Here is a 27,845-nt window from a genome sequence, read left to right as displayed (position 1 = left end):
GACGAAGCCATTCTCCTTTTGAGGCCACGCCCGGGGACGTTAGCAGTGTGAGTCATTTTATTTCATTGTTCCTCCCTTTACAACGGTTCCACTGGCTGCCGCTCCCCCTCTCCCTCCTCCCGAAACAAAACGAGGAAGGTAATTCTCGACGCCTCTTACAAAAAATCAAAATAAATAGGTGTGAGGAGTGGAGGAACTAAAAAAAGAGGGGTAGGTTGCAAGTCTCAGCCAAGCTGGCTGTGGCTGCGCCTTAAGAAGTTTAGAGCCGGGAGGGGGGGACTCTCGGGCCGTGGCGGACTACCGGGCCACGGCTTGTTCAAAACCGGGCCGCGGGAGGAAGGCGCAAGTGTGAAGCTCCACTTACACAACTGACAGGCAAGCGAGCTTTGCACGCGAAGCTCCACTAAACACGAGCGGAGAGCGGTGGGCACTTGCATTCCCGCACAAACCATTCGTGGAGCTTTGCGCACGAGCGCAGGCGGCCTTCATTTGTGCGAGGGGAGCTTCATGCGGGAGCACAAGCGCCCTTCACTCAAACCACCCTCCACTCGGGCACGAAGCTCCACTGGAGCTGCGAGCGCGTGCATCAGTGGTGGGATTCTACAGGTTCGGGCGAAACGTTAGCTCCGACTATCAGCCATGAGCGAACCAGTTTGCACCGATTTTAAAGTGGCCCGCCCGCCTGCCCGCCCCTGCGTTATACTCACATATATTTCCATTTCCGAAGCCCAGCTGATAGGCGCGGCAGAGTAGATTGCAACGCCTCAGCTTTTTTCCTTGCCGGCAGCGATGCGGAAGGTGAGTTTTCCTCAATGTGGCGCGCGAGCTGAGCGAACCGGTTGTTAAACCGGTAGGATCCCACCCCTGGCGTGCGTGCACCTGCCACTCACACACATACACACACACACACACAGCACCAGGGCAGGCCGCCAAGCTGGGGACCGCTGATTATAGCAGTGGTCATCAAAAATCTTATTTAAAAAACTGAAAAACCTAGCAGAACCCAGGATACTGCTGAGTTTCTTAGCTGCCGTTATTTGTGACGGAGGTAAAAAAAAGTGTTGGGAGTCCCCAGTTTCAAAATCCAGAGGTTTTCTCTTCCTTTCCTGGGCTGTTCAACTGCTCATAGGTGTCCTCCAACACCTGCCAGAGACAACTGTCCAAGGGGAAGTCGTTGTCCACCAAGTTCACCAGGTAATAGTTGTCGTGAATGTACTGGACGATCATACGGGACGGCGACTCTTCCTCGTATAGCTTCGCCCACTGCTCGATCCACAAGGCGAAGGCCTCGTCCTGTCCCACAGGAGACAACAGGGTTAGGGTGAGACGTTTTAAGAGGTCGTAGGCACTACTTACCTTCCCAACTGATTTGGAAATGCACGAGCCGCGTGCGCTTGGATCCTCTGCACACGCACAAACCCTTCTGCCCATGCGCAGAGGGTAAAAAACAGGTTGCTTCCTGGTTAAAAACAGGAAGTAACGAGGACCGGGAGGGTGGGCGGAGCCTCGCGCCACTTTACTTTACTTTACTTTACTTTATTTGATTTATATACCGCCCTACTCCTGAAGGACTCAGGGCGGTGAACAGCCAAACAGTAAAAATACATAGATACAAAATTTAAAAACAAAGTAAAATCTAATTAAACAATTTGGCCCAGACAGATTAAAACACCCCAATCATTTAAAAACCGATTAAAATTTGCATAATTAAAAAGAGGGAAAAGATTAGGCCAGGCCCGCCTGGTGGAATAAAAAGGTCTTAAGAGCGCGGCGGAAGGTGCGCAGATCCGGGATCCTCCGTATCTCCGGGGGGAGCTCGTTCCAGATAGTAGGTGCCCCCACAGAGAAGGCTCTCCATTACCAGTTCTCCGAACCACCGGCTGCCATCACTACCGGTTCAGCCGAACCGGTCCAAACCAGGAGCATTTCACCCCTGGTCATAGGGCAGGAGAAGATGGCAAGACTCGAACACGGGATTCAGCCCGGCCACGGTTCCAGTAATGAATACAGGTAGTCGCCCTGTAATTGAGCCCAAAATTTCCACGGCTAAGTCAGAAATTTGTTCAGTTTGTCTCATTTTACGACTTTTCTTATCCCATTTGTTAAGTGAATCACTGCAGCTGTTAAGTTAGCCACATGGTTGTTAAGTGAATCCAGCTTCTCCATTGCCTTTGCTCATCAGAAGGTCGCAAAAAGGGGATCCCCTAACCCTGGGACGCTGGCAACCGTCCTAAATATGAGTCAGTGGTCAAACATCTGAATGTAAATCACGCGGCTGTGATTTAAAATCAATTGCAGTGATTCATTTAACAACTCCGACAAGAAAGGTCGTAAAACGGGGCAGAATTCACTGAACAACTGTCTTGCTTAGCAACAGGAATTTGGGGCTCAGTTGTCATAAATCGAGAACTACCTGTATAACATTTTTAAATTTCAATGACCCCAGAAGCTTGCGCTGTTAATGAGGATCAAAGGAGAGATTAATTCACAAATACTGCAAAATTCACAAAAGAGCCGAGGTGGCGCAGTGGTTAGAGTGCAGTACTGCAGCTACTTCAGCTGACTGCTAGTTCAGCAGATCAGCGGATCAAATCTCACCGGCTCAAGGTTGACTCAGCCTTCCATCCTTCTGAGGTGGGTAAAATGAGGACCCAGATTGTTGGGGGGGGCAATATGCTATTTAGTATACTGTCTTTGGTGTAAGCCGCCCAGAGTCTTCGGAGAGTGGGCGGCATAGAAATATGAATAATAAAATAAAATAAGTTAAATAAATAAATACGTTAAAACAATCCAGGGAGTGTTGGGGAAAAAAAAAAAAAAGACTTGCTGCTATTTTTTTCCAAAGAAGGGTCGTTGGTAGCTTCCCTCTGGATTGCAGGCTGGACTGTGAGAAACAGGCTAAACAGAAAGCAGGGGGGGAAAGGAAACAGGTTTACCTTCCAGTACATGAAACTAACTGGGTCCACCACTGTTGGCTGGATGATCTCTCTGCCCGGGAAGATCCCCCATGTGACAGCGTTGGGTTGCATCTCGTGAGCGTTGGTCACGTTTTCTCCCTGCAGAAGCAACAGGACAATGCCATGGAGAGCTCTATGGTCACCCAACTATTAGTCCACACTTGGAATACTGCATCCAGTTTCGGTCGCCACCATATAAAAAGCCGCTTCTTTCAGTCGCTAAAACGAACCGTTGTGAAAGCTGCCTGGGACAACCTTTGTTTTCAAACCTTCCTCAATTCTTCCCGAGTGGAGGAAGATAATTTTACGCAACGTTTCGCAGGTCCATGAAGTGAGGACTCTTAGCCGGGCAGCCGTGTTAGAAACACAGTGTCAAGCACGTCAAGATGCTACTTATTTCCTCTGGAGATAATGTCCCCTAGGAGATGGATGGGAGGGGGGAAATTCTTTGAATTGGAGCAGTAGATTAGGGGTGAATGATTGGGAAGATGGCCAATGAATGCAGAGGAGTGGGGGAAGGAAGAGGAGGGGTTTTGGGGCAGCACGTCAGTGCCGGCTGCAACGAGTCAGTGTAAAAAGTGCTGGGCTTAATAAAATGGAAATTTGTTTTATAAAAGACGTTGTTTGCAATGCAATTTATTTGAAGACAGCCTGAAAATCTGACACACAGGCCAAGAACAGACAGGGAGACTACCTCAACATGGGGCGGGATTACAACTCCCATCGTCCCCTTGCTCCCGAGGACACACCGCCCTGCAGTTTGGGAGTGAGCCCTCCAGGGGTTGAGAGCAAAATGTAAAAGCCCATTTTCGAGGCAGAGGATTTGAATCGGGGCCATTTGCAAATACAAGGGATCCTGGAGTCTTAGTGGACAACCAGCTAAATATCAGCCAGCCGTGTGCAACTGCAGCCAAAAAAGCCAATGCAATCCTAAATTGCATTAACAGAGGGATACAATCAAGATCAAGAGAGGTACTAATACCACCCTATAAAGCCTTAGTAAGACCACACCTAGAGTCCTGCATCCAGTTTTGGTCACCACACTATAAAAAAGATGTTGAGACTCTAGAAAAAGTGCAGAGAAGAGCAACCAAGAGCATTAGGGGACTGGAGGCTAAAACATATGATGAACGGTTGCAGGAACTGGGCATGGCTGGTCTAGTGAAGAGAAGGACCAGGGGAGACACGATAGCAGGCTTCCAATATTTGAGGGGCTGCCACAGAGAGGAGGGAGTCAACCTAATGGTGAAATCCACATTTTTTTACTACCGATTCTGTGGGTGTGGCTTGGTGGGCATGGCAGAGGAAGGATACTGAAAAATCCCCATTCCCTCCCCATTCTTGGGGGAAGAATATTGCAAAATCCCCATTCCCACCCCACTCCTGGGGGAAGGATACTGCAAAATCCCCAGCTGCTCTTCCAGTTGCTGCTCTCCCAGTTTCTGATGTTCCCGCATGCGTGAAGACCAGCTGGCCGGCACGCCAGAATCTGGAAGAGCAACAGGCGACGGTTCGCGTGCCCGGAGAGATGGCTCTGTATGCCACTTCTGGCATGCGTGCCCTACAGAGGTGGGTTTCAGCAGGTTCTGACCAGTTCTGGAGAACCGGTAGTGGAAATTTTGAATAGTTCGGAGAACCGGTAGTAAAAATTCTGACTGGCCCCGCCCCCATCTATTCTCTGCCTCCCGAGTCCCAGCTCATCGGGAGGAAATGGGGATTTTGCAGTATCCTTCCCCTGGAGTGGGATGGGAATGGAGATTTTGCAGTATCCTTCCCCCGGAGTGGGATGAGAATGGAGATTTTGCAGTATCTTTCCCCTGGAGTGGGGTGGGAATAGAGATTTTGCAGTATCCTTCCCCCGGAGTGGGATGGGAATGGGGATTTTGCAGTATCCTTCCCCTGGAGTGGGGTGGGAATGGAGATTTTGCAGTATCCTTCCCCTGGAGTGGGGTGGGAATGGAGATTTTACAGTATCCTTCCCCTGGAGTGGGGTGGGAATGGAGATTTTACAACATCCTTCCCCTGGAGTGGGATGGGAATGGATATTTTACAGTATCCTTCCCCTGGAGTGGGATGGGAATGGAGATTTTACAACATCCTTCCCCTGGAGTGGGATGGGAATGGATATTTTACAGTATCCTTCCCCTGGAGTGGGATGGGAATGGAGATTTTGCAGTATCCTTCCCCTGGAGTGGGGTGGGAATGGAGATTTTACAGTATCCTTCCCCTGCCACGCCCACCAAGCCATGCCACGCCCACCAAGCCCCACCCACAGAACCGGTAGTAAAAAATTTGGAAACCCACCACTGGTGCCATAAGTTTGCCATCATGGGTATAGAGTCTCCCACTCAATCAGGGGCTGGACTAGAAGACCTCCAAGGTCCCTTCCAACTCTTATTATTATTTTTCTAGCCATACAAAGCTGAGCTGATATTCTATTTTTCTGATCAATGAGAGATCCTTGGTTTTGAGGGGCCTGAAATAGGGGTCCCCAACCTCCGGTCTGTGGAACAGCACTGGGCCGCAGCATGCCAGAAACCGGGACATGCAAACAAGCGACACCCCATCCGTGGGATGCAGGCAGCATGGAAAACCACGTCTTCCTCCTATCCATGGAAAAAAACTCTCTCCACAGAACCGGTCCCTGGTGCCCCAAAGTTTTTTTGGGGGGGGGGCACTGGCCTGAGAAATTCCAGAAATACCTTCACGTTGACGATGTGGTAATTCACGCGCTCTCCATATTTTTTCAGAACTGTGAGAAGAGCTTTGATGTTCTCGGCTGAGGTAAAAAACTCCAGGTAAGCCTGTAAGGAAGGGGTAGGGGGGAAGTCAGAGGAGAGAAAAGGAGAGCAATTTCTCTTCTGTCCACACAGCTTAAAGTCGATGAGGTTGAAACAACTTCGCAAGCGGCTGCCATTTTTAAGAAACCTACCGCATTTTTCGGAGTATAAGACGCATCTTAGTTTTTGGGGAGGAAAATAAGAAGGAAAAAAAATCCTGCCTCTGCCTGCCAGCATCCATCGGTATTCATCTGGCTAGCGTCCTGTCGGTGTGTGAGAGAGTTGAGGGCTGTTTGGAAACTGAAACAGTATTTGCTGTGCGAGCAACAGGGAGAAGGAGATAGCAAGGAGCCTGGGCGTGGCTTAGCTCTGCAGCTCTAAGTCTGTGCTGTAAACTAGTCTCCTGCTCAAAACTGAAATGGAAACTCCTCTCCTCTGCTTGTGTTTTGCTTGTATTTACTACCTGCTGGAAAACCTGCTTTTGGTATTGTATATTTACTTCATGTGTCATATTATATATAAAGAGAAGTTATTGAATCCTGCTGAATCAGTTACGTCTAAATGCTATTGTTATCTATCTTCCTTCCTTCCTTCCTTCCTTCCTTCCTTCCTTCCTTCCTTCCTTCCTTCCTTCCCTCCCTCCCTCCCTCCCTCCCTCCCTCCCTCCCTGTGGTTAGAATGCGGTTTTGCAGGCTAACTCTGCCACACTGCCAGCAGTTCGATCCTGACCGGCTCAGGGCTGTAAAGCACTGTGAAGCAGTATATAAGTGCTATTGCTATTGCTATTCCCTCTCCTTAGGCACAAAGCCAACTAGGGAACCTTATGCCAGTCCCTCTCTCTCAACCCCGGGGAAGCAAGCAATGGCCAACCACTTCCAAAAGGGAGTCTTCCAGCCAGGGGTCAAGACTGACCCCAAAGGGACAGAAACAAAGAATCAACCAAGTTGATTAAGGAGGCTACTGTTCTGATCTAGGCTTTCCCAGCAGCACGAAGCTGAGTCCTCATCCCGATAAACCCCTTTTATTTAATTGACATTGAATTCCTCTCCAGCCAAGTCTTTCCTCTCCCACCGTCTTTCAAGATAGTTCACAATGACCGACCTTTATCAGGCTTGGAGAGTGGCCAGGCCGTTATCTTTCATTGGCAAGAATGCAGGAATGAACTAGTTGTCTCCTACAAACTCCACTCCCCTGTCGCTCCTCTTTTATTCCCTCTGGGAGGGGCCATTCATCGTCCACCTGTGGCTTTACTCCTGAGTCGCCCCTTCTTCTTTAGCTGTTCCCTTCGTCTGGCAATTCTGCGCATGCGCACACTGGGAACAGGCTCCAGCTGTTCCTCTGCCTCACTGATGTCTGACTCTGAAGGCAGTTGATAACTGGCAGACGGCCCTGGCCCCCTCTCTGCCTCCGATGCAGAGCCCTCATCAGAGCCTTCCCCAGACTCCAGGACTGGCCCATCTTCCTCCCCAACCTCCTCACTGTCTGAGTCTGCCGCCAGCTCCGCTGGCCACTAGTGGGCCACAACAGCTACCTTCTGGAAGACGTAGCCACCTTCTGGTCCCCAACCCACGATGGGGTCCGTGGAAGGCTTTCCGTTGATGTTAGGTTGGGAGTTGATGGTTAGGATGCCTCTCCGGTTGACTTTAACCAGCTCGTCTTTCATGAGGTTGGTCTCAGCGGCCAGAGGGTCATCGTTCCATGGCAAACAGGTGACCTTAAGGAAAAGGAAAATAGATCAAAGCTGTAGAAGGGTGTTTCTCTCATCAAACCTGGTCCTTGGAAGACGGGTGGACTTCAATTCCCAGAATTCCCCAGTCAGAACAGCTTTTTATTTTTTATTTTGTAATTTATTAGGTTATAAGATAAAATCTATATACCCTGTTTCCCCCAAAATAAGACATCCCCTGATAATGAGCCCAATTGGGCTTTTGAGCGCATGGCAATAAGACCAAGCGCTTATTTCAGGGGAAACATGGTATATAAAAGTGGAAATATATGTGTGTGTGTGTATGTTCCAGCATAACTCTGGAACGCCTCAAGCAATTTCAACCAAACTTGATACACAGATGACTTACTCTCTGGAAAGAAATACTGTGGGGGTAAGACACTTCTAACACCCCCCTAACACAGGGTGTGTGTTCTGTTAAGATACCTGTTTAAGGCCTGTTGTGCCTTAAAATGGCTTCTACTGCACTGCCTTAAAATGGCTTCTACTGTACAGCACAGTGAGGTTGCCATGGTAACGGCTTCACAGTACTCCACAAGGGGGCTCCCTCTGGTAAGGGGGAAAATCCAACATTAGAAATTACGTTTGCTCCGGACATTTTCAACAAGGCTTTGATTATTTTTGAGGACAAATGTATGGCCATGATCAATAAAACGTTACTGCAACTCTGCCTGCCTGGACCAGTACGAGACTGACACGACGTACTTCACGTAGATTACGTACGAGAAAAGAACTACAACGTCGAACAGCTGAGTGCATATATCGCAGACAAGAAGCCACTTCTAAATCGAGATCAGAAAAAAAGCATACCAGATGATCGTGGATCAGCTAGCAAAGCAACAAGATGGTATTGTGTTACTTGACATTTCTGGGGGCACAGAGGAAACATTTCTAACTAATTTAATTCTCGCCGAACTCAGGGCTCAGGGTGAAGTTGATCTTCCTGTCTAACACAGGATTGGGATAAATAAATACCCGGGCAACGCCGTGTTATCAGCTAGTACAAAATACAAAAGTAAATAGGAAGGCAGTTGGGGGGGGGGGAAGGGGGAAGAGAAGTGAGGAAGGGCTGGGAAAAAGGGAAAAAAACGAGCGTTGACTTCGGACTCCCTCCATTGCAGTAAAATTAAGCATTAACACCAAACCGCAACTTTTTTTGCTTTTTTCATAGTAATATAAACTAGCCATTTTTATAAGCAGCTACCAATCTTCCATTTTTGTGCGTTCAGGAGTCTTGCTGCTGCTGTCAACATATATAAAATCAAAGTTCTGGATTTTTTTTCTCCAAATCGTTTTCCGTGAAACCCAAAAGAAAAGTTTCCGGTTTCATTTTTATCTTTCTTTTAAGAATATGAACCTTACTCCAAAATGTCTTTGCTTTATCACATGTCCACCATAAACAATAAAAAAAAAAAACTCCCTTCTTTTACTTTTACACCTGCAACATTCATTTGACAGTTTGACAGTTCTACAGAGGAACGATGGAGTCTGTCATCTGCACCTCTATAACTGTCTGGTTTGGTTCTGCAACCCAACAAGACAGACAGAGACTTCAGCGGATAATTAGAACTGCAGAAAAAACCATGGCTACCAACCTGCCTTCCATGGAGGACCTGTCTACTGCACGAATCAAAAAGAGGGCTGGGAAAATATCTACAGACCCCTCACATCCTGGACATAAACTGTTTCAACTCCTACCCTCAAAACGACACTATAGAGCACTGCACACCAGAACAACTAGACACAAGGACAGGTTTTTCCCGAATGCCATCACTCTGCTTAACAACAAATTCCCACAACTCTGTCAAATAATTTACTAAGACTGTATTACTATTATTCTTCTCATCTCCCACTTATGACTATAACCATGTTGCTTGTATCTTACGATTTATATTTATTTAGTTTCCTAGTTTGATTTTGATTGCTTATTTAGTATCCTATGACTATCACTAAGTGTTGTATTTTATGATTCTTGATGAATGTATTTTTTGTATACAGAGAGCTTATGCACCAAAGACAAGTTCCTTGTGTGTCCAATCACACTTGGCCTAGTTTGATTTTGATTGCTTATTTAGTATCCTATGACTATCACTAAGTGTTGTATCTTATGATTCTTGATGAACGTATTTTTTATATACACTGAGAGCTTATGCACCGAAGACAAGTTTCTTGTGTGTCCAATCACACTTGGCCAATAAATAAGTCAAGTCAAGTCAAGTCAAGTCAAGTCAAGTCAAGTCAAGTCAAGTCAAAAGTCTAGTCTAGTCTAGTCAAAAGTCAAGTCAAGTCTAGTCAAGTCTAATTTTTTTGACATACCTTTATACATTTTAGATAACTTATCTGGTGTTGGATACCAGCGGCCAAGGTTGAGATACATGGCTGGAGAAGGGACCCTAGACCAAAGCAGTCAATTTTGGCTGGGACTTCTCATGACCAACATCCATCTTTCTTCTTCTTTTACCAGAAAAGTTCCGTGCTTTTCATGAATTCTCACCTTGTGTCCATTCCTGTTAGCCTCTCCAGCGATGTAGCACCTGAAGACTTCGTAGACGCTCTCCTCGCTAATCAGCTCTTCCCCCCACATCTTCAGGAGTTCCTCTCGGGGGGATTTGCTCTTCAAGTAGAAAAGGTAGTAGTCTTTCAGCTCCCCGAAGGCGGGGGACGAAGAGTTGCCCCTGGAGATTTGGGGGAGAATTGGCAAGTGGGTGAAAAGAAAGAAGAACCGAAGTAGGAAATTCTCAAATGCTTTGGTCGATTGTTGCTGGAGAGCCTTCAAATTAACATTTAAATTAAGGGCATCGACTTTTTGAGCAGCTTTAACGTCCATAATTAGCAGTTACAACAGTATAGAAAAAAGTGACTTGGCCACAATTTTTCACACTTGTGACCATTGCAGCGCCCCTAAGGTCACGTGATCAAAATACGGATGCTTGTTTTAACAGCGGCTAGAATTGTATTTGCTAAAAATTGGAAAAAAGAGAAAATACCTACTGAAGATGAAGAAAATTTTCTTCATTAAGAAAATTATGGAATGTGTTGAAATGAGTAAATTGACATTTGAAATTAGAGAACAGGAAGACAAACAATATTATTTGATATGGGATTTGTTTTACCAATGGCTAGATAATAAGGCATGGAAATGAAGTATGAAATATGAAATTAATGTAATGATAAAATATAAGAAGTATTTTTTTTCTTCCTTTTTTTTCATCAGAATTAAAACTTTTATTAAATAATTGTTAAATGAGAATAATAACATATAGGGATATATAAAATTGTTAAATAAGAGGAAATTAAATAATTTGTAAATTGTGGATATGGGATTAAGCACAAAAGATTTTTAACCGATCGACACACTTTCTGTGATTGTAATGGATGATGGTTGTTTTATATTTTGTTATGTTTAAAAATAAAAAAAAAATTTTAAAATGTGGTTGCTTGGCAACATATTTATGATGGCTGCCGTGTCCCAGAATCACATGATCCCCTTTTGCAGCCTTCTGACAAGAAAGTCAATGTAGAAACCAGATTCACTGAAACAACTGTATTGCTAAAACTTCCCAACTGCAGGGATTTCAACTGAACAATTGTGACAAGAAAGGTCATAAATATGGGGCAAAACTCACTTAACAACTGTCTCGCTTTGCAGCAGAAATTTTGGGCTCAAAATGTGGTTGTAGGTCGAGGACTACCTATATATAATTTATGCAAAAATTTTGGGGGATTGAGAGAAATAAGGATCATTCCTGTAAAAGTAAGGAGCAAGAGTTACGCCATATTTATCCTTTGTATGACCTCAGAACTCATTAAAGGTAAAAAGGTTCCCCTCGCACATATGTGCTAGTCATTCCCGACTCTAGGGGGCAGTGCTCCTCTCCATTTCAAAGCCGAAGAGCCAGCGCTGTCCGAAGACGTCTCCGTGGTCATGTGGCCGATATGACAATGCCAAAGGCGCACGGAACACTGTTCCCTTCCCACCAAAGGTGGTCCCTATTTTTCTACTTGCATTTTTTACCTGCTTTCAAACTGCTAGATTGGCAGAAGCTGGGACAAGTCACGGGAGCTCACCCCGTTACGCGGCACTCGGGATTCAAGAAACTGAGTTAGCAATAACAACGTTATAAATCTATTATGACAGGGGTATTTGGGCTAAACAGCTAATTTCCAGGAAGACAGGAAGACCGCTGTCAAGGCACCAGATGCCCTGTTGAAATTAATAACTTTATTGTTAAGATAATAGTAACTGTTGTTAAGGAAGTACTAATTATGTAAGGCAGAGGTGGGCTTCAAAAATTTTAGCAAGGGGTTCTCTGCTTGGTTGCTGGGTGGGCGTGGCCATGGTGGGCGTGGCCTAGTCGGCCTCCTGCACCACGGGGGTGGGGGGGGCGTTTTTGCCCTCCCCGGGCTCCGGAGGCTTTCCTTGAACCTCTGGGAGGGTGAAAACGACCTCCCCAGGCTCCGGAAGCCCTCTGGAGGCTGGAAACGGACCTGATTTTCACCCTCCTGAACTTTTGGTAGGCCCGTTTTTCACCCTCCCCGATCCTCTGTGTGCACCCTGCACTTACCTGCATCCAAAACGTGAGGACTCCTGGGAGGGGAGGGGTGGGGTGGGCGGGACCATTGAAGAGTGGGATGTGGGGGTTCTCCGAACTGCACAGAATCTTAGCTAGAGGTTCTCCCGAACCCCTGCGGACCCCCAGCAGCCCGTCCCCCTGATGTAAGGAGATATAACCATATAACCATGTAAGGAAATAATTAGATTGTGAACCCCAAAATAGGGGGCAGTGATAAAGGCCTGGTCTTGATGAGTGAATAAAAGACATGTGTTCCTTTGTCTCATCGTCCCTCTGCCCAGCTACCACATTTAGCTCAGAGGGTCCGCTTTTGCAAAAGCTTTCTTTGTACAATAAAGGCTCTTTTAATTGTTCATCACATACATACAGGGACGCGGCAGCTCAGTGGCTAAGACGCTGAGCTTGCCGATCGAAAGGTCGGCAGTTTAGCGGTTCGAATCCCGAGAGCCACATAACAGGGTGAGCTCCTTGTCCCAACTTCTGTCAACCTAGCAGTTCGAAAGCACGTAAAAAAATAAAATGCAAGTAGAAAAACAGGGACCACCTTTGGTGGGAAGGTAAGAGCGTTCCGTGCGCCTTTGGTGTTGAGTCATGCCGGCCACATGACCACAGAGATGTCTTCGGACAGCGCTGGCTCTTCGGCTTTGAAACGGAGATGAGCACCGCCCCCTAGAGTCAGGAACGACTGGCACATATGTGCGAGGGGAACCTTTACCTTTACCTAATCCTTCATCTGTCTCCTGTTGATTCACCTGAGGGTTGTTTTTCTCACAGGGATTATATACGATGTATATAAAAACAGAATCTGACCACCAAATCCTGAATAACGCGCTGACGTGAATTTGTTTTAAGCGCGACTGTTTTCCAGTAAAAGCTATTTCGTTCGTTTTGCATCAACAGGCAAGAGTACTACACTCACCATCGTCCGTTGGGGAATTCGTCCCACTCCTGCGTCCGATAGATGTAGCTCTTCGGCCGGGAAGCCCAGAAAATAGGCCGGACGTCTTCAACTCGCCGTTTGGGGTGAGCGCTAACCGCCCATGGCAAAGGACGCCTGGCGTGGAGAATATCAGGGATGGAAAAATTAAAAACAGTTCAAACCCTGGATCAGACTTTTCCAGGAGCTTTTTAAGGTAGCTCATCTAGACATCACTAACCACGATGGAAAAGTTTCAGATTTTACAGAGTGGGAAGGGACCTTTGCAGGTCATCTAGTCCAACCCCCTACATCTGCCTCTACCTAGGATTGAACTCACAACCTCCTGATTGTGAGGGAAGAGCTCCATCTCTAAGCCACAGCAGCTGGTAAGGGAGGGAGGGCTATCCTGAACCACAGTTGCTTGAGAAATGAGGAAGTCTAGTCTGGAATCTTCACTCATGTGATTTTTGAAATTTTGGTTCTGTTTTCCTTAATTTGTATTTTGCAATCCTCCCTGACTTCTCCTAGATGACAACAGTGGCGTTTTTTAAAGCAAGCTGACTCCAAATTCATCTTAAAGAGGAAGTTACATCAAGTTTATCCCGTGTCCCTAGCTAAAAGCAGAGGTCTACAAACGTGGCCACTTTTAAGACTTTGGGGACTTCAACTCCCAGAATTCCCCAGAAACTTGGCCACTTTTAAGACTTTGTGGGCTTCCAACTCCTAGAATTCCCCAGCCAGCTTGAATTCTGGGAGCTGAAGTCCACAAAGTCTTAAAGTGGCCAAGTTTGGAGTCTTAAAACAGCCAAGACCAAATTCCCTCATCTGGGTTTAGCTCAGTGGAATAGGCCAATCCAGATGTTAGGGTGATAAATCATGATTTATGGCTTAACGTGCGTTGGAAAGGAGACCATTGGGGCTTGTTCACCAAGCCAAGGCTGAGCCCCAGGTGTCCAGCCATCCCACCTTCTGGACAGACCCACCTTGGGTCTTCTTTCCAAAGGCCCAACCGTCGTAAGACCTCCATGGTGGCCACCTCGCGATTCAAGGTGTAGAAATGCAGACCGTGGACCAGGCCGCTATCTAAGAGTTCTCGGCACATCTTGACCGCCAGTTCAATGCCGTAGTTCCTGATGGCCGCATCGTTGTCCTTGATTGGCTCAATGACGTCCTTGATTTCCTGAGGCACCACCAATTTTGAGAGCTTCACAAGCTGGCGCAGAGAATGATAACCCTGAAAGAAATCAAGATGGCCGGCTGAGAGTTGAAAAGTCTACATATCTCTTAGAATGGCTAGAGTTGGGAAACGCTGAAAGGAAGATTGCCTGAATTATTGCCATTCAGGCAATAATAATAATAAGCTAAAGAAAGCTTATTTCTTTATTTATCAAATTCATTTACCGCCCATCTCGTGGTTCAAGGTGACTCCCGAGTGGCCTTGCGGTATTAGTTGCTTTGTTATAATACGGGTAGTCCTTGACTTATGGCCACAATTGAGCCATTGAAGCTTCTGTGGCTAAGCAAGGCAGATGTTCAGTGAGGTTGGCCCCATTTCACGACCTTTCTTACCGCCGTTAAGTGAATCACCACAGTTGATAACTTAAGTAATTAACTGTTGAGTGAATCGGGCTTCCCCATCATCGACTTTGCTTTTCAGTGGGTCGCCAAAAGGGGAAAATCACATGACACTGCAACCGTCATAAATATGAGTCGGTTGCCAATTTTGATCACGTGACCCTGGGGATGCTGCAACGGTCGTTAAAAGTGTGAAAAATTGGTCATCGGTCACTTTTGCCAGCGCCGTTGTAACTTCCCAATGGTCCTTAAAACGAATTGTAGTAATTTGAGGGCCACCTGTATGCGGGACACCTTTACCTGGATGGGGAATATCCCCGGCACCACGGGGCAGCTGATGCCGATGGCCTGGCAGTCTGTTAGAAATTTGAGGAAAGTTTCCGTCCGGAAAAATAGCTGCGTAATGACGAAATCCGCTCCGGCGGACACTTTTTCCTTGAGGTGTTTCAAGTCATCGATGTAGCTCTCGGCCTCAGGGTGCCCCCCAGGATAACCTTCCAAATAAAAGTGAGAAACGGTGAGTTTCAACCTGGTTTTACCCTTCTTATCAAAATATCTCGGCTTCCTGAGTCCTTAAAACACACAAGTAGTCCCAAAAATTTCTTTTATTGCAACAGCTGTGAATTACGTTCATTCACAGCTGAGTCCCAAAGTTGCAAGAAGTCCTTCAGGATAATCACCAGCCTTTATCTCCCTTGACACTCTGCCAAAGACCTACTTGGCAAAGCCACACGGAGCACAGAATCAAACAGAGATGCCGACTGGGAACAGAATTAACAACATTGCTTTCCTGCAAAGGGCCCACATGCCTTTGCTCCTCTTTTAAGCCTTATGGGAGGGGCCAATCATCTCCTGGCCTTACTCCCGAGTCATCCCTTTTGTTTTAACTGTTCATGAGCGCGCTAGGAACAGGGTCCCCCTGTTCCTCTGCCTCTCTGCTGTCCGACTCTGGAGGCTCCAGAGTCCGTGCATCACTCTCAGATGGCCCTGGCCCCATCTCTGCCTCTGACGCAGAGCCCTCATCTGGGCCTTCCCCAGATTCAGGGACTGGCCCATGTTCTTCCCCCAGCCTCCTCACTGTCCGACTCTTCTGCCAGCTCCGAAGGCTGCTGGCGGACCACAACAATATCCTCCTTAAGAGAGAGAACTTAAGAGAGAACTTTTACAAAATGTTTTATAGATGGCATTTAGACCCAAAAAATCTAGCTCGTATGTATCCAAATTTACAACCCAAGTGTTGGCGATGTGAGTGTGAAGATGCTGCATATTTTCATATATGGTGGACATGTAAAAAAATTAAGGCTTTTTGGATTAAAATATGGTGGATTATTCAAAATATTTTAAGGAAAAAAATTAAATTTACACCACAGTTTTTTTTGTTGGGAATAGTCACGGATTGTACTGTAATAGAGACTAAGTTGGTTTTGAACTTAATAACAGCTGCCAGGTTACTGATGGCACAGTACTGGAAGAAGGAAGATCCACCTACCATTGAAGAATGGACATTAAAAGTTGTGCATCTGGCTGAGATGGCAAAAATTTCATCATATCTTAAAGATCATTCAAATGAAAGATGCATATCAGAATGGAGAAGATGGATTGACTATATGCAAAAAAAATACCCGAACAAGAAGATTCATATAGCTTATGAATGAAATATTTTTAAGTAGTTTATGTTTATAGTTTTTGAGCTATAAGGAGTTAAAGACCTAGGGAGAATATGAATGCAATAATTTGTTAGCATACTTTAGCTTTATGTTTGTGAATGCTATACCCTGTGCCTGTTCTGGGAAGTCTAGGGAGGGGGAAAGGGTGGTGGTGGGGGAAATGTTTGTATTTCTTATAAAACTTTTCAATAAAAACAAAACAAAACAATATCCTCCGTGTAATTCATAGTCATGTTGACAGAGAAACCTGTTTTACAGGATTTGATTCGCGTTTCTGGGACCTACCCCTTATTTTCCTCTACTTGCCCTCCTCCAAAAGAAGAAACTATGGTTTTGTTAGTCTCAAAGCTTCCTCTTTTTCCTCAGGTCATCGGGACCCAGGAGGAATCCAGCAGAAGAAGGGAGGTTTCTGAATTAAACTTCAAAATTTGGGTGAAATGCACAAATCTCTCTCTAGAAACTTGCATACTGAGTGGCCAAGCCACCTGGTTTTCTTAGAGAGTCCTAACATACCAGGACACAGACGGAAAGTCGGTGTGTATCACCGGACAGATAAATTTCACGTAATGTCCATAAAAGTGAAACTTGAGAAGTGAAGAAACCTGAATTCATTCTTTGTTGACACAAAGCTAGCTGAGCGAGCTTAGACAAACTTCTTTCCCTCAAACCCAAGATGACCATGGCCAACAAGTTATGAAAACGTTGCCCCCAAAATGGCAGAGACCAGGCCGGGCCATTGCCAGGAGTCCAAGGTGACCTGAAGAAGGCGCCACCGCTGGTTAGAAAAGATGGACCGACTCTTGAGGAACCTCTTGAGAAGATCAGGAGAGCTTTGTGTGAAACTCATCTACTCACCCGCCACGCAGATGTCAAAATAATCGTCAAACTCCTGACGGATGTGCTTCACCAGGTCCACTGCGTGGTTGAAGCCCTCCAGTTCTTCTTCCCATTCTTCCCCAATAGGATCTGCGAGAGAAGAAGACCCCCATATTCTTCAGAAAACATGGTCCTTCCTTCCTCTGGAAGGAGAGACCATCTTGTGGTCGTTCCTCACCTCCTCGTAGCGCCATAATATTCTTCAGCCCCAAACGTTTGGCCTTCTGTAGGTGGGCGGTGATGGTTTCCCTATTCTGATTGCAACAGGTCATATGGAGAATGGTCTCTAGCCCGCAGTAGTTGAGGGCGGTGGTGGCCATCATCATGGACGAGGTCTCCTTATCGGAACCCGGATCGCCAGCCGGATGCCAAGTGACGTCGATGAAAAGGGGGCCGCCTGCCCCCATGTGGTCGAACCTGCAAGGAACAAAAGAAATTGGCCATCTTCATCTGGTAGGTGTCTATGGAGATTCTCAGTCATCCAGGTCACGGTTGTCCCAAAGGTGCTTTTTTCAAGAGGCAACTGGACTTTTTGTTTTTTCTTTGAAGACATTTCGCTTCTCGTCCAAGAAGCTTCTTCAGCTCTGACTTGGATGGTGAGGAATGGAAGGATTTATACTCCTTGCAGACAGTTGGGACATTTGGGGAAACAAAACAACCACTTCATCAACGCATGGCTCAACGTAGGAGAACAAATCCATCAGGACTAGACTCAGCAGTCCACATTTAAAAGACAAAAGCCGCTCTTTTGAAGACAGCAAAGTCCAAATTTTGGACAGAGAGGACCACTGATTTGAAAGAGGTGTCAGAGAGGCCATCTATATCCAAGTTGAACAGCCCTCTCTCAACAGAGGGGGAGGGATAAGATATGGAGTTCCAGGTGAGTTATTTTTACCCTGATTCCCCTTATCTTAATGGCTCTACTTAAGTATTTCTATTGTCAGCTTTGTTAGCAGTGTCTTCCTTTCAGCTGGTGCTTCTTGGTTTCCTTAAAGGGGGAAGGGTTGGCTTGAATCTCTTGGTATTGTTTTCTGAGGTTTCTGGTGCTATGGGGGCCCTGGCACTGTCTCCCTGGCATACACTTCCCACAAGATGCTTGGCAACTGACTCATATTTATGACGGGTGCAGTGTCCCAGGGACGGACATTCAGTCCACTTTTATGACCCAAGTCAACGGGGAAGCCAGATTCTCTTAACCATTGTGATTCTAATTTAACAACTGCGGCCACTCCCTTAACAACTTTGTCAAGAAAGCTTGTAAAATGGGGCAAAACTCACTTAACAACGGTCTCGCTTAGCCACAGACATGTTGGGCTCCATTGTGGTCGTAAATCGAGAACTACCTGTATTGGAAAGAGCGTGCTAGAGCAATTGTGTTCCCTTCACCCAGATTCAAGGTTTATTGGTTCGAGTCAACCCAGATTCAAGGTTTATTGGGTTGCGTCAACCAAGCACCCATGGAAGTGGAGGAGATCCATCAACTCAGGATTTTAAATGAATCCACGGATACTTTCGAGGCCATCAGCTGTTGGAATAGCAATAACAGCCCTTAGACTTACATACTGCTTCACAGTGCTACTAAGGAACCTTGGTGGTGCAGCGGACTAAAGTGCTGTTAAGTAGAACTTAGCTGTCAGCTGCCTGCAATTACTGCGAGTTCAAATCTCACCAGACTCAAGGTTGACTCAGCCTTCCATCCTTCCAAGGTAGGTAAAATGAGCAGCCAGTTGTCGGGGCAATAAGCTGACTTTGTATAAAATAGAATACCGCTTGGGGGCGCCAAAAAGCCCTACTAAGCAGGTATATACAAAACTATGAAGGCTATTGCTTAACACATTGTAAGCCGCCCTGAGTCTCCGGAGAAGGGCGGCATATAAATCGAACCAATAAATAAATAAATAAATCTGTTTATAGAGTCAGCCTCTTGCCCCCAACAATCAGGGTCCTCGTTTTACTGACCTCGGAAGGATGGAAGGCTGAGTCAATCTGCAGCTGGTCAGGATCGAACTGCTGGCAATGGGCTGAGTTAGCCTGCAATGCTGCATTCTAACCACTGGGAAGGAAGGAAGGAAGGAAGGAAGGAAGGAAGGAAGGAAGGAAGGAAGGAAGGAAGGAAGGAAGGAAGCAATAGCATTTAGATTTATATACCGCTTCACAGTGCTTTTACAGCCCTAAGCGGTTTACAGTCAGCCTATTGCCCCCAAGAATCAGGGTCCTCATTTTACCGATCTCTGAAGGATGGAAGGCTGAGTCAACCTGCAGCTGGTCAGGATCGAACTGCTGGCAATGGGCTGAGTTAGCCTGCAATGCTGCATTCTAACCACTGGGAGGGAAGGAAGGAAGGAAGGAAGGAAGGAAGGAAGGAAGGAAGGAAGGAAGGAAGGAAGGAAGGAAGGAAGGAATAGCACGTAGACTTATATAGCGCTTTACAGTACTTTACACCCCTCTCTAAGTGGTTTACAGAGTCAGCCTCTTGCCCCCAAGAATCTGGGTCCTCATTTTACTGACCTCGGAAGGATGGAAGGCTGAGTCAACCTGCAGCTGGTCAGGATCGAACTGCTGGCAGTGGGCAGAGTTAGCCTGCAATGCTGCATTCTAACCACTGGGAAGGAAGGAAGGAAGGAAGGAAGGAAGGAAGGAAGGAAGGAAGGAAGGAAGGAAGGAAGGAAGGAAGGAAGGAAGGAAGGAAGGAAGCTATAGCACTTAGATTTATATACCGCTTCACAGTGCTTTTACAGCCGTAAGTGGTTTACGGTCAGCCTCTTGCCCCCAACAATCTGTGTCCTCGTTTTACCCACCTCGGAAGGATGGAAGGCTGAGTCAACCTGCAGCTGGTCAGGATCGAACTGCTGGCAGTGGCCAGAGTTAGCCTGCAATACCGCATTCTAACCACTGGGAAGGAGGGAAGGAAGGAAGGAAGGAAGGAAGGAAGGAAGGAAGGAAGGAAGGAAAGAAGGAAGGAAGGAAGGAAGGAAGGAAGGAAGGAAGGAAGGAAGGAAGGAAGGAAAGAAGGAATAGCACGTAGACTTATATTCCGCTTTATAGTACTTTACACCCCTCTCTAAGTGGTTTACAGAGTCAGACTCTTGCCCCCAAGAATCTGGGTCCTCATTTTACCGACCTCGGAAGGATGGAAGGCTGAGTCAACCTTGAGCCTGGTGAGATTCTCACTGCCAAATTGCAGGCAGCAGAAGTAGCCCTGCGGTACCGCACTCTAACCACTTGCGCCACCGCGGCTCTTAATAATCAACGTTTGAGCCTCCGTGACCTCCTGCTTCTTCACCTGGAGATGAGATTCACGGCTCCGTTGGCTGTCCGGGGAGGGAAAAACTCTAGGGAAAACCACTTGTCCCCGGATTCCTGACGACGACGCATTTTTTCCCGCAGGCGCTCGTGACGCTCCGTGTCTAGGACGGGAGTGGAGCACCGGGAGCTGTTTTGGGAGCTCTCCCCGCTGCTGCTGCTGTTGCTGCCATTGGATCGGGTGACGCTGAGGCCGTTACTCATCGGAGGAAACTCACCGTGGGACTCGTTGACCATGGTGAAGGCCCTAGAGGAAACAACGAGAAGACAACAATCGTGCTTGGCTCGCATTCGGCGTGCAAATCTATTTCTTTTTACAGGGTGATCCTCGACTTATGACCACAATTGAGCCCCAAAATTTCTGTTGTTAAGCGAGACCGTTGTTAAGTGAGTGTTTCTTCAATCTGCAACCTTTCTTGCCACAGTTAAGTGAATCACTGCACTTACAATAGTCCTCGACTTAAGACGGTTCATTTAGTGACCGTTCAGTTACAATGGCGCTGAAAAAAAGTGACTTGTGACCATTTTCCACACTTACAACCGCATTTATGGCTGATTGGCTTGTATTTATGACAGTCGCCGTGTCCGTTCACGTCATCCCCTTTTGCGACCTTTGGACAATCAACGTCAAATGGGGAAGCCAGATTCGCTTAACAACCGGGTTACTAACTTAACAACTGCAGTAATTCACTTAACGACTGTGGCAAGAAAGGTTGTAAAATGGGGGCAAAATTCACTTAAGAAATACCTTACTTAGCAACATAAATTGTGGTCGTACCTAAAGGACTACCTGCATTAAATTCGTAACACGGTTGTTAAGTGAATCTAGCTTCCTCAGGAAGCTTCCTTGCTTGTCAGGGGGTCGCAAAAGGGGATCCCAGGATGGACACTGCAAATACGAGCCAATTGCCAAACGTCTGAATTTTGATTATGCGACTTTGGGGGATGCCACAACGATTGTGTGAAAAAAATGGCCGAGTCCTTTTTTTTCAGGGCCGTCACTAAATGAATGGTTTATTTGCATTTCACCTGAACTCAATCTAATCTAGAATTTCATCTGCATTAAATTCACCTGTATTCCATTTATAAATGTAAGCGACTCCAGGTGGCTTAATAACTTCTCCCATGCCTTCATCCAAGCAGGAGTTTCTTAGCTAGCTGTTTGCAAGAGCCAGTGAGAATTTTTTTTTTTACTCTGAAAACCACTGGAAATCTTTAAAAAAAGCGATTTGCAGACGGAAAGGCACAACTTCTCCCTGACCCACTGAAGGAAGGCATGGATGGGGTGGGGAAGGCAGCCCTAATTTTGCAGATCAGGAGAGGCAAATGATTACGCAAAGGATCAACTGATTATAATCAGTTGATCCTTTTATAAGCCTGAATATAATCAGCCCCAAATCCATGATCAATCCCCCAGTTGCAAGCCAGCAGCAGAACAAAAGTAAAAACAGGGGAAGAGAGAATGGAGAGTGGGGCGGGGGTATGATTGCACCCCAAACAGCAAAAGGCAGGAAGGAGCAGCAAAAATATTGAGTTAAGAAATTTCAGCCCCCATGCCCATTTACGTTTCCGTCCTGATCTCAGCTCAGCCGCTATCCAGCCTTGCAAAATTTTGCAGACCCCCCCGTTTCTTCCAGCGGGGAAGGGGGACCACACGGCTAGTTTTTCAGGGTCCCATCAGAGGAGGAAGTCAAGGGAAGGGATGCAGAGAGAGAGAGAGAGAGAGGGAGAGTGATCCTAAGCATTCACTCACCTGGTGTTGGCGTTGTCCCTCTGGGTAATTTTCCACCGGGGTCTGGACCCTCCCTCCGATTTGGTTGACCGATTCAAGCCTTCCAGTTTGCTAATTTATTTGGGGGGGGGCTCATGGGCCAAGTTCACCCCAGCATTTACTCAGTGGATTGGATCCAGCCCATACTACTGGATCTGACCTTCCCGCAAAGGTCTGGAGAAATGCAAAGCGGCCAATTGTCCTCAAGAGAGTCACACCTTGTCTCTGGTGTCACAATATCCCTTGCAAAGAAAGCAACCTGCAGGCACCCCTTTATCAAAAAAAAAACAGTCCCCGCCAATCGGCGCCTGGCTTCTCTACCAATGGGGGAGGTGGGTTTCCCAGAGAAAAGCCCACCCACCCACTCACCTCCTTGTTTGCTCAGCAAGGAAAAGAGGCTTTGCAAAGCTTATCTAGAGGGTGAGATTATCGCTCGGGCACAGAAACAAACAGGAAAACCGGATTCCCAAACATGCATTTAAAAATAAAATAATAAAATAATGGGAGAAATGGCCTGAATGGTTAGAGGAGAGGGCTAAAAGGCACGGGAAGAGTAAATGAGGAAGATGTAGGAGTTGAAATGCAGTAACCTACGAGTGGAAATGGAAGGGACGCAGAATGTATGATCGCTATTGAGTACACTGTTATCTGTATGTGTATAAATCAATATATCAATTGTATGTTATAAAAGGCCAATTGAAATAAGGGAGAAAAATGGATATGTAAGAAGCGCTGACTGAGGCGAAATTGTTGAAAAGAAGAAAATTGTAAACGTTTCTTTTTTAATAAACATTTCTGTTAATTTGATTTCTGTTAATTTGATTTCTGTTTCATAAAAATTATTTCAAATAATTATTTAAAATTATTTTAAATAATTATTTGAAATAATTATTTAAATAATTATTTAATTATTCAAATAATTATTTAAAATTATTTTAAAATAAATAAATTACATTAAATTAAATATAAGGACGGTACCCACCTTGCAAGGGGCGTTTTTTCGGCCAGCTCCATCGGACAAGTCCAAAGTCTTGGCTCCCGCAAATCCCAACGGGAAAAAAAAAAGATGGAAATTTGCGTGTGTCAAATCTCCTTAAATTCCTCTTCCACAGCAGGCATGGTGGAGGGGACGGATTTTTTCCTGGCCTTTACTGTAATAATAATAATAATAATAAAATTATTACAATCTTATTGATAAAAGATTCTTAAAGTCTTTCTATAGAGATGGTTCTCGATTTACGACCACAACGCAGGCCAAAATTTATGTTTTAAGTGAGACGTTTGTTAAGTGGTTTAGGGGTGGGGAATTGTGGTGGGTGGGGGTGTGTTTGGGGATTGTTATGTGTGTTGGACCTGGTCTTTGGGAGTTAAGTGAATTTCGTTGTACATATACTGTGTATACACGTACAATGACAATAAAGTTATAATTATTATTATGAGTTTTGCCCCACGAATATGCTGCCTTTTTTTTTTTTAATATTTCCCAAAATATTTCATTCTTTGGGGGAGGGGGAGCTTCCCACAGCTTCATCCCCCCCCACCTCCCTGAGGAAAAAAACTCTGGAAACTGAGCCACAAAATCATAAAATCTTGCAAAGTGAAAGGTAAGTTCCCCCAGGTTGCGTTCCAATCTCTTCCCCTTTTATTTGGGTCTCCTGCTTGGGGTGGGGTTGGACTAGATGACCTCCAAGGTCCCTTCTAACTCTTGTTATTCTGTTAATTTATTCTAATTGGTACTGAAGCCGTAGTGACTCCGGGTCACAAAGGTAACGTCGTATCAGTAAAATTTAAAAACCATTCAAGGCAATAAACCTTTGGCCAGGATTCACCCGCACAGGTAGTCCTCAACTTATGACCACAGTGGAGCCTGATTTTTATGTTATTAAACGAGACGTTTGTTAAGTGAGTTTTGCCCCATCTTACAACCTTTCTAGCCACAGCGGTTAAGTTAAAGTAACAAGGTTCTTAAGGGAACCCAGCTTCCCCATCGAGTTTGTTTGTCGGAAGGTCGCAACGGGGGATCAAAAATGGTCATAACTTACTTTTTTTTTTTTTTGAAGGACTGTGGTAACTTGCGAATGGTCACTAAATGAATTGTCATAAGTTGAGGACAACCTGGACTACTTTAGCCCGTGGCAATTTATTTTATTTTATTTTTTTAATTTGATTTATATGCCGCCCTTCTCCGGAGACTCAGGGCGGCTTACAATGCGTTAAGCAAAAGCCTTCATCCTTTTGTATATTTATACAAAGTCAGCTTATTGCCCCCACAAACTGGGTCCTCATTTTACCTACCTTAGAAAGGATGGAAGGCTGAGTCAACCTTGAGCCTTGGCGAGATTCGAACTTGCAGTAATTGCAAGCAGCTGATGTTAATCACAATGCTATCAGTCTGCTGAGCCACCAGGCCCTATTGCAGGAAATTGCAGGAAAAAAAATAAAATTGATTGGACGCAGAATCTTTCCCCTTTGGGGGAGTTTTGTTATGGACCCTTGGGGTCATTCTTAATTCTGATGGTTTCGGGGCTGGTCCAAAGACCCCCCCCAGGCGCTGTTGTTTTTCCTGTACAAGGAAAGACTAGTCCAAAAACGCCTTTAACCACTACACCACACTGCTCGCCCCTGTTAAAGATTACAATTGCCATTAATCTGGCCTGGTTAAAATGGTAGGTAGCGAGGATGGGACATGTAGTTAGTGACGATGGGAACTTGCAGGGTCCACCAAGAATGGCATTTTGTATCTCAGCAGGAAAGTGGGAGCCTTAAAGTTGGAGGTCGCCCCCCACCCCCCAGATATGTCCCCCTGCCCTCCATTTCTCAGCCCAACCCATATAAGGGGGCGAAAATCTGGTGCCTATTTATAAACCTGGAGGCTTTATTTATTTAATTAATGCAAGGAAATGTTTTCTTTTAGGGTGGGGCAAAAGGAAATAATCTTTTTGCAATTCTTATGGGGGGGGCAGGGTTCCTTCCTTCCTTCCTGGGGAGGGAGGGGAAATTGCACCAGGTCTGCAACCCTGAAAGGAAATTGCAAAACTTTGCAAGGGGAAAAAAAATAATAATCACACGCTTCTCTCCAGCCTTCGATTCACACATTCGCATGCAAAACGGGACCATAATTCATTGAATTATTAGGCATTAATTGTATCCTTACGTTGTTTTTTTTTTTTTAATTTGATTTATATGCCGCCCTTCTCCGAAGACTCAGGGTGGCTTACAGTGCGTTAAGCAATAGCCTTCATACTTTTGTATATTTATACAAAGTCAGCTTATTGCCCCCATAAACTGGGTCCTCAATTTACCTACCTTAGAAAGGATGGAAGGCTGAGTCAACCTTGAGCCTGGGGAGATTCGAACTTGCAGTAATTGCAGGCAGCTGAATGTTAATAACGGGCTATTAGTCTGCTGCACCACCAGGCTCTTTTACAATATTGATTCCTGATTGCTTATTTGTATCCTATGACTATCACTAAGTATTGTACCTTATGATTCACGATGAACGTATCTTTTCTTTTATGTACACTGAGAGCATATGCAACAAAGAGAAATTCCTTGTGTGTCCAATCACACTTGGCCAATAAAGAATTCAATTCAAAATTCAATTCATTAAATTCCCCCAGGAAGGCGGATGGGTATGCGCAGCGGGAGAAAGAGATCTAGCATCATCATCATCATCATCATCATCATCATTATTGGTTAATCTTTAGTGAGATTCACAGCCTTTGAGGCTGGTTAATAGCTCAGCAGCTCAAGTCCTAACCAAGGACCTAGGAACCGTTAAGGTATCGTCGGAGGATGTAAGCTGTTCTGAGTAAGGTGGTTTTTTGTAGTCAAAATGTTCAAGTCCGGCAAATTTAGAATTTCTAAATACTGGGGTAGCCCTTTGGGTATTGCTCCAAGGGCTCCAATTACAATCGGGACAACACATGATTTCTTTTTCCACAGTCGCTCAACTTCAATTTGTAAGTCCCGGTACTTTGTGGTTTTTTCTTGCTGCTTATCTTCAATCCATGCATCACCAGGTATTGCAATGTCAATGAACCATACTTTTTTTAACTATTGTTATGTCAGGTGTGTTGTGGACCAAGTGCCTGTCAGTCTGAATCCTAAAGTCCTACAAGATCTTGAGTTTCTCATTCTCTAAAACTTTCTCAACCTGATGTTCCCAGTGGTTTTTGCTGTACTTAAATCCAAACTTCTGGCACAATTTCCAGTGAATGATTTTAGCAACACGGTCATGGCGTTGTAGGTAGTCAGTTTGTGAAATTTTGCTGCACCCACTGATCAGGTGGTCGACTGTCTCATCTTTCTCACTGCAGAGGCGGCATTTGCTGTTGGTGGTAACATGTTGAATTTTTGCCTTCATGCAGTTTGTGGCTAGGGCTTGTTCTTGAGCTGCCAAAATAAAGCTTTCTGTTTCTTTTTTCAGTACTCCTGATATTATTATTATTATTATTATTATTATTATTATTATTATTATCATTATTATCATTATTATCATTATTATTATCATTATTATTGATTAAACATGAAACTCAGTCAACTGAAATTATTAATTTTGATTAAACGTGAAACTCAGTCAACTGAAATTATTATTATTAATTTTACTCATTAAACATGAAACTCAGTCAACTGAAATTATTATTTTATTCATTAAACATGAAACTCAGTCAACTGAACTTATTATTATTGTTATTGATTAAACATGAAACAGTCAACTGAACTTTATTATTTATTTTACTCATTAAACATGAAACTCAGTCAACTGAACTTATTATTATTATCTATTTTACTCATCAAACATGAAATTCAGTCAACTGAAATTATTATCTATTTTATTCATTAAACATGAAACTCAGTCAACTGAAATTATTATTATTAATTTTGATTAAACGTGAAACTCAGTCAACTGAAATTATTATTAATTTTACTCATTAAACATGAAACTCAGTCAACTGAAATTATTATTATTATTATTATTATTATTATTATTATTATTATTATTATTATTATTATTATTATTTAAAATGCATTATTTTGGTGGCCGCTGGAAAAATTGCTTTTGGACCCCTCTCGCCCCATTCCAGACCCAGCTATATATAAAAAAAGAAAGGAACGCTTGCTTCTCCCCCCCTCCATTTCTTAATGGTTTCTTCTACCCTTCCCTTGCCAGTCGCTTACACACAGTCGCCTTCTCCTCCCCTCCCCCCCCCGTCCGGACAGATGGAACGCTCCGCGGGTGCGCGCGCGCCCCCACTCACCTTCCTCGCGGCGACCACCCCCCCAAACGCGCAGAGCTGAGGGGCTCGCGCCAGCGTCGTCACCGAAGAGACAGAGAGAGAGAGAGAGAGAGAGAGACGGAGAGCGCATGCACAGCAGCCCTTCGGCAATCCCTCGTGGGCGCCTCGTTTAAATCTCCGCGTCTGAATACAATGGCAAAGCCACGCCCCTTCGGGGGCCACAGCCACGCCCCTTCTGCGGTCTGGCCCGATGCCCGCTTCCAAGATGGCAGCGCTGACGTCATTTTACCCTTTCTTTTTTTAAAAAAAAGTCTGTCATTAGTGGTTGTTATTGTTGGCACGTGGTTGCCTGGTTAACCACAAATCTGGGATGGTTTATTTTTTTTTCCCTCCCCCTCCTTTGCATCCTTGCTTGATAAGCAAGAAGCCCAGAATTTAATCCAAATCATTTTAATTC

General features: G+C 45.2%; 1 protein-coding gene across 3 annotated transcripts; it reads right to left on the bottom strand.

The window, feature by feature from the left end:
* Window positions 1–35: 35 nt before the first annotated feature.
* MTHFR (methylenetetrahydrofolate reductase) lies at window positions 36–27,625 on the bottom strand. Of its 3 annotated transcripts, none has more exons than XM_087879134.1 (14): window positions 27,410–27,614; window positions 24,444–24,558; window positions 23,131–23,299; window positions 20,358–20,624; window positions 17,253–17,491; window positions 17,054–17,164; window positions 14,832–15,025; window positions 13,940–14,190; window positions 12,957–13,091; window positions 9,958–10,138; window positions 7,269–7,451; window positions 5,660–5,761; window positions 2,937–3,056; window positions 36–1,293 (listed from the first exon to the last, which is right to left on the bottom strand). In XM_087879134.1, the coding sequence occupies exons 3-14, from the start codon at window positions 23,160–23,162 to the stop codon at window positions 1,078–1,080; spliced, it is 2,031 nt and encodes a 676-aa protein (XP_087735260.1). In that variant the 5' UTR covers window positions 23,163–23,299; window positions 24,444–24,558; window positions 27,410–27,614; the 3' UTR covers window positions 36–1,077. The 3 variants fall into 3 exon arrangements, with proteins under 3 accessions (XP_087735260.1, XP_087735259.1, XP_087735258.1); XM_087879133.1 differs by lacking the exon at window positions 24,444–24,558 and adding an exon at window positions 25,631–26,543 and having other exon boundaries at window positions 27,410–27,597; XM_087879132.1 differs by lacking the exon at window positions 24,444–24,558 and having other exon boundaries at window positions 27,410–27,625.
* Between the last annotated feature and the right edge of the window lie 220 nt (window positions 27,626–27,845).

Source organism: Pantherophis guttatus, chromosome 15 (assembly GCF_059756535.1).
Source record: "Pantherophis guttatus breed Tessera chromosome 15, ASM5975653v1, whole genome shotgun sequence".
Classification (NCBI taxonomy): domain Eukaryota; kingdom Metazoa; phylum Chordata; class Lepidosauria; order Squamata; family Colubridae; genus Pantherophis; species Pantherophis guttatus.
Note: the sequence above shows the minus strand (reverse complement) of the source record. Positions and strands in the feature narration are given on the sequence as shown.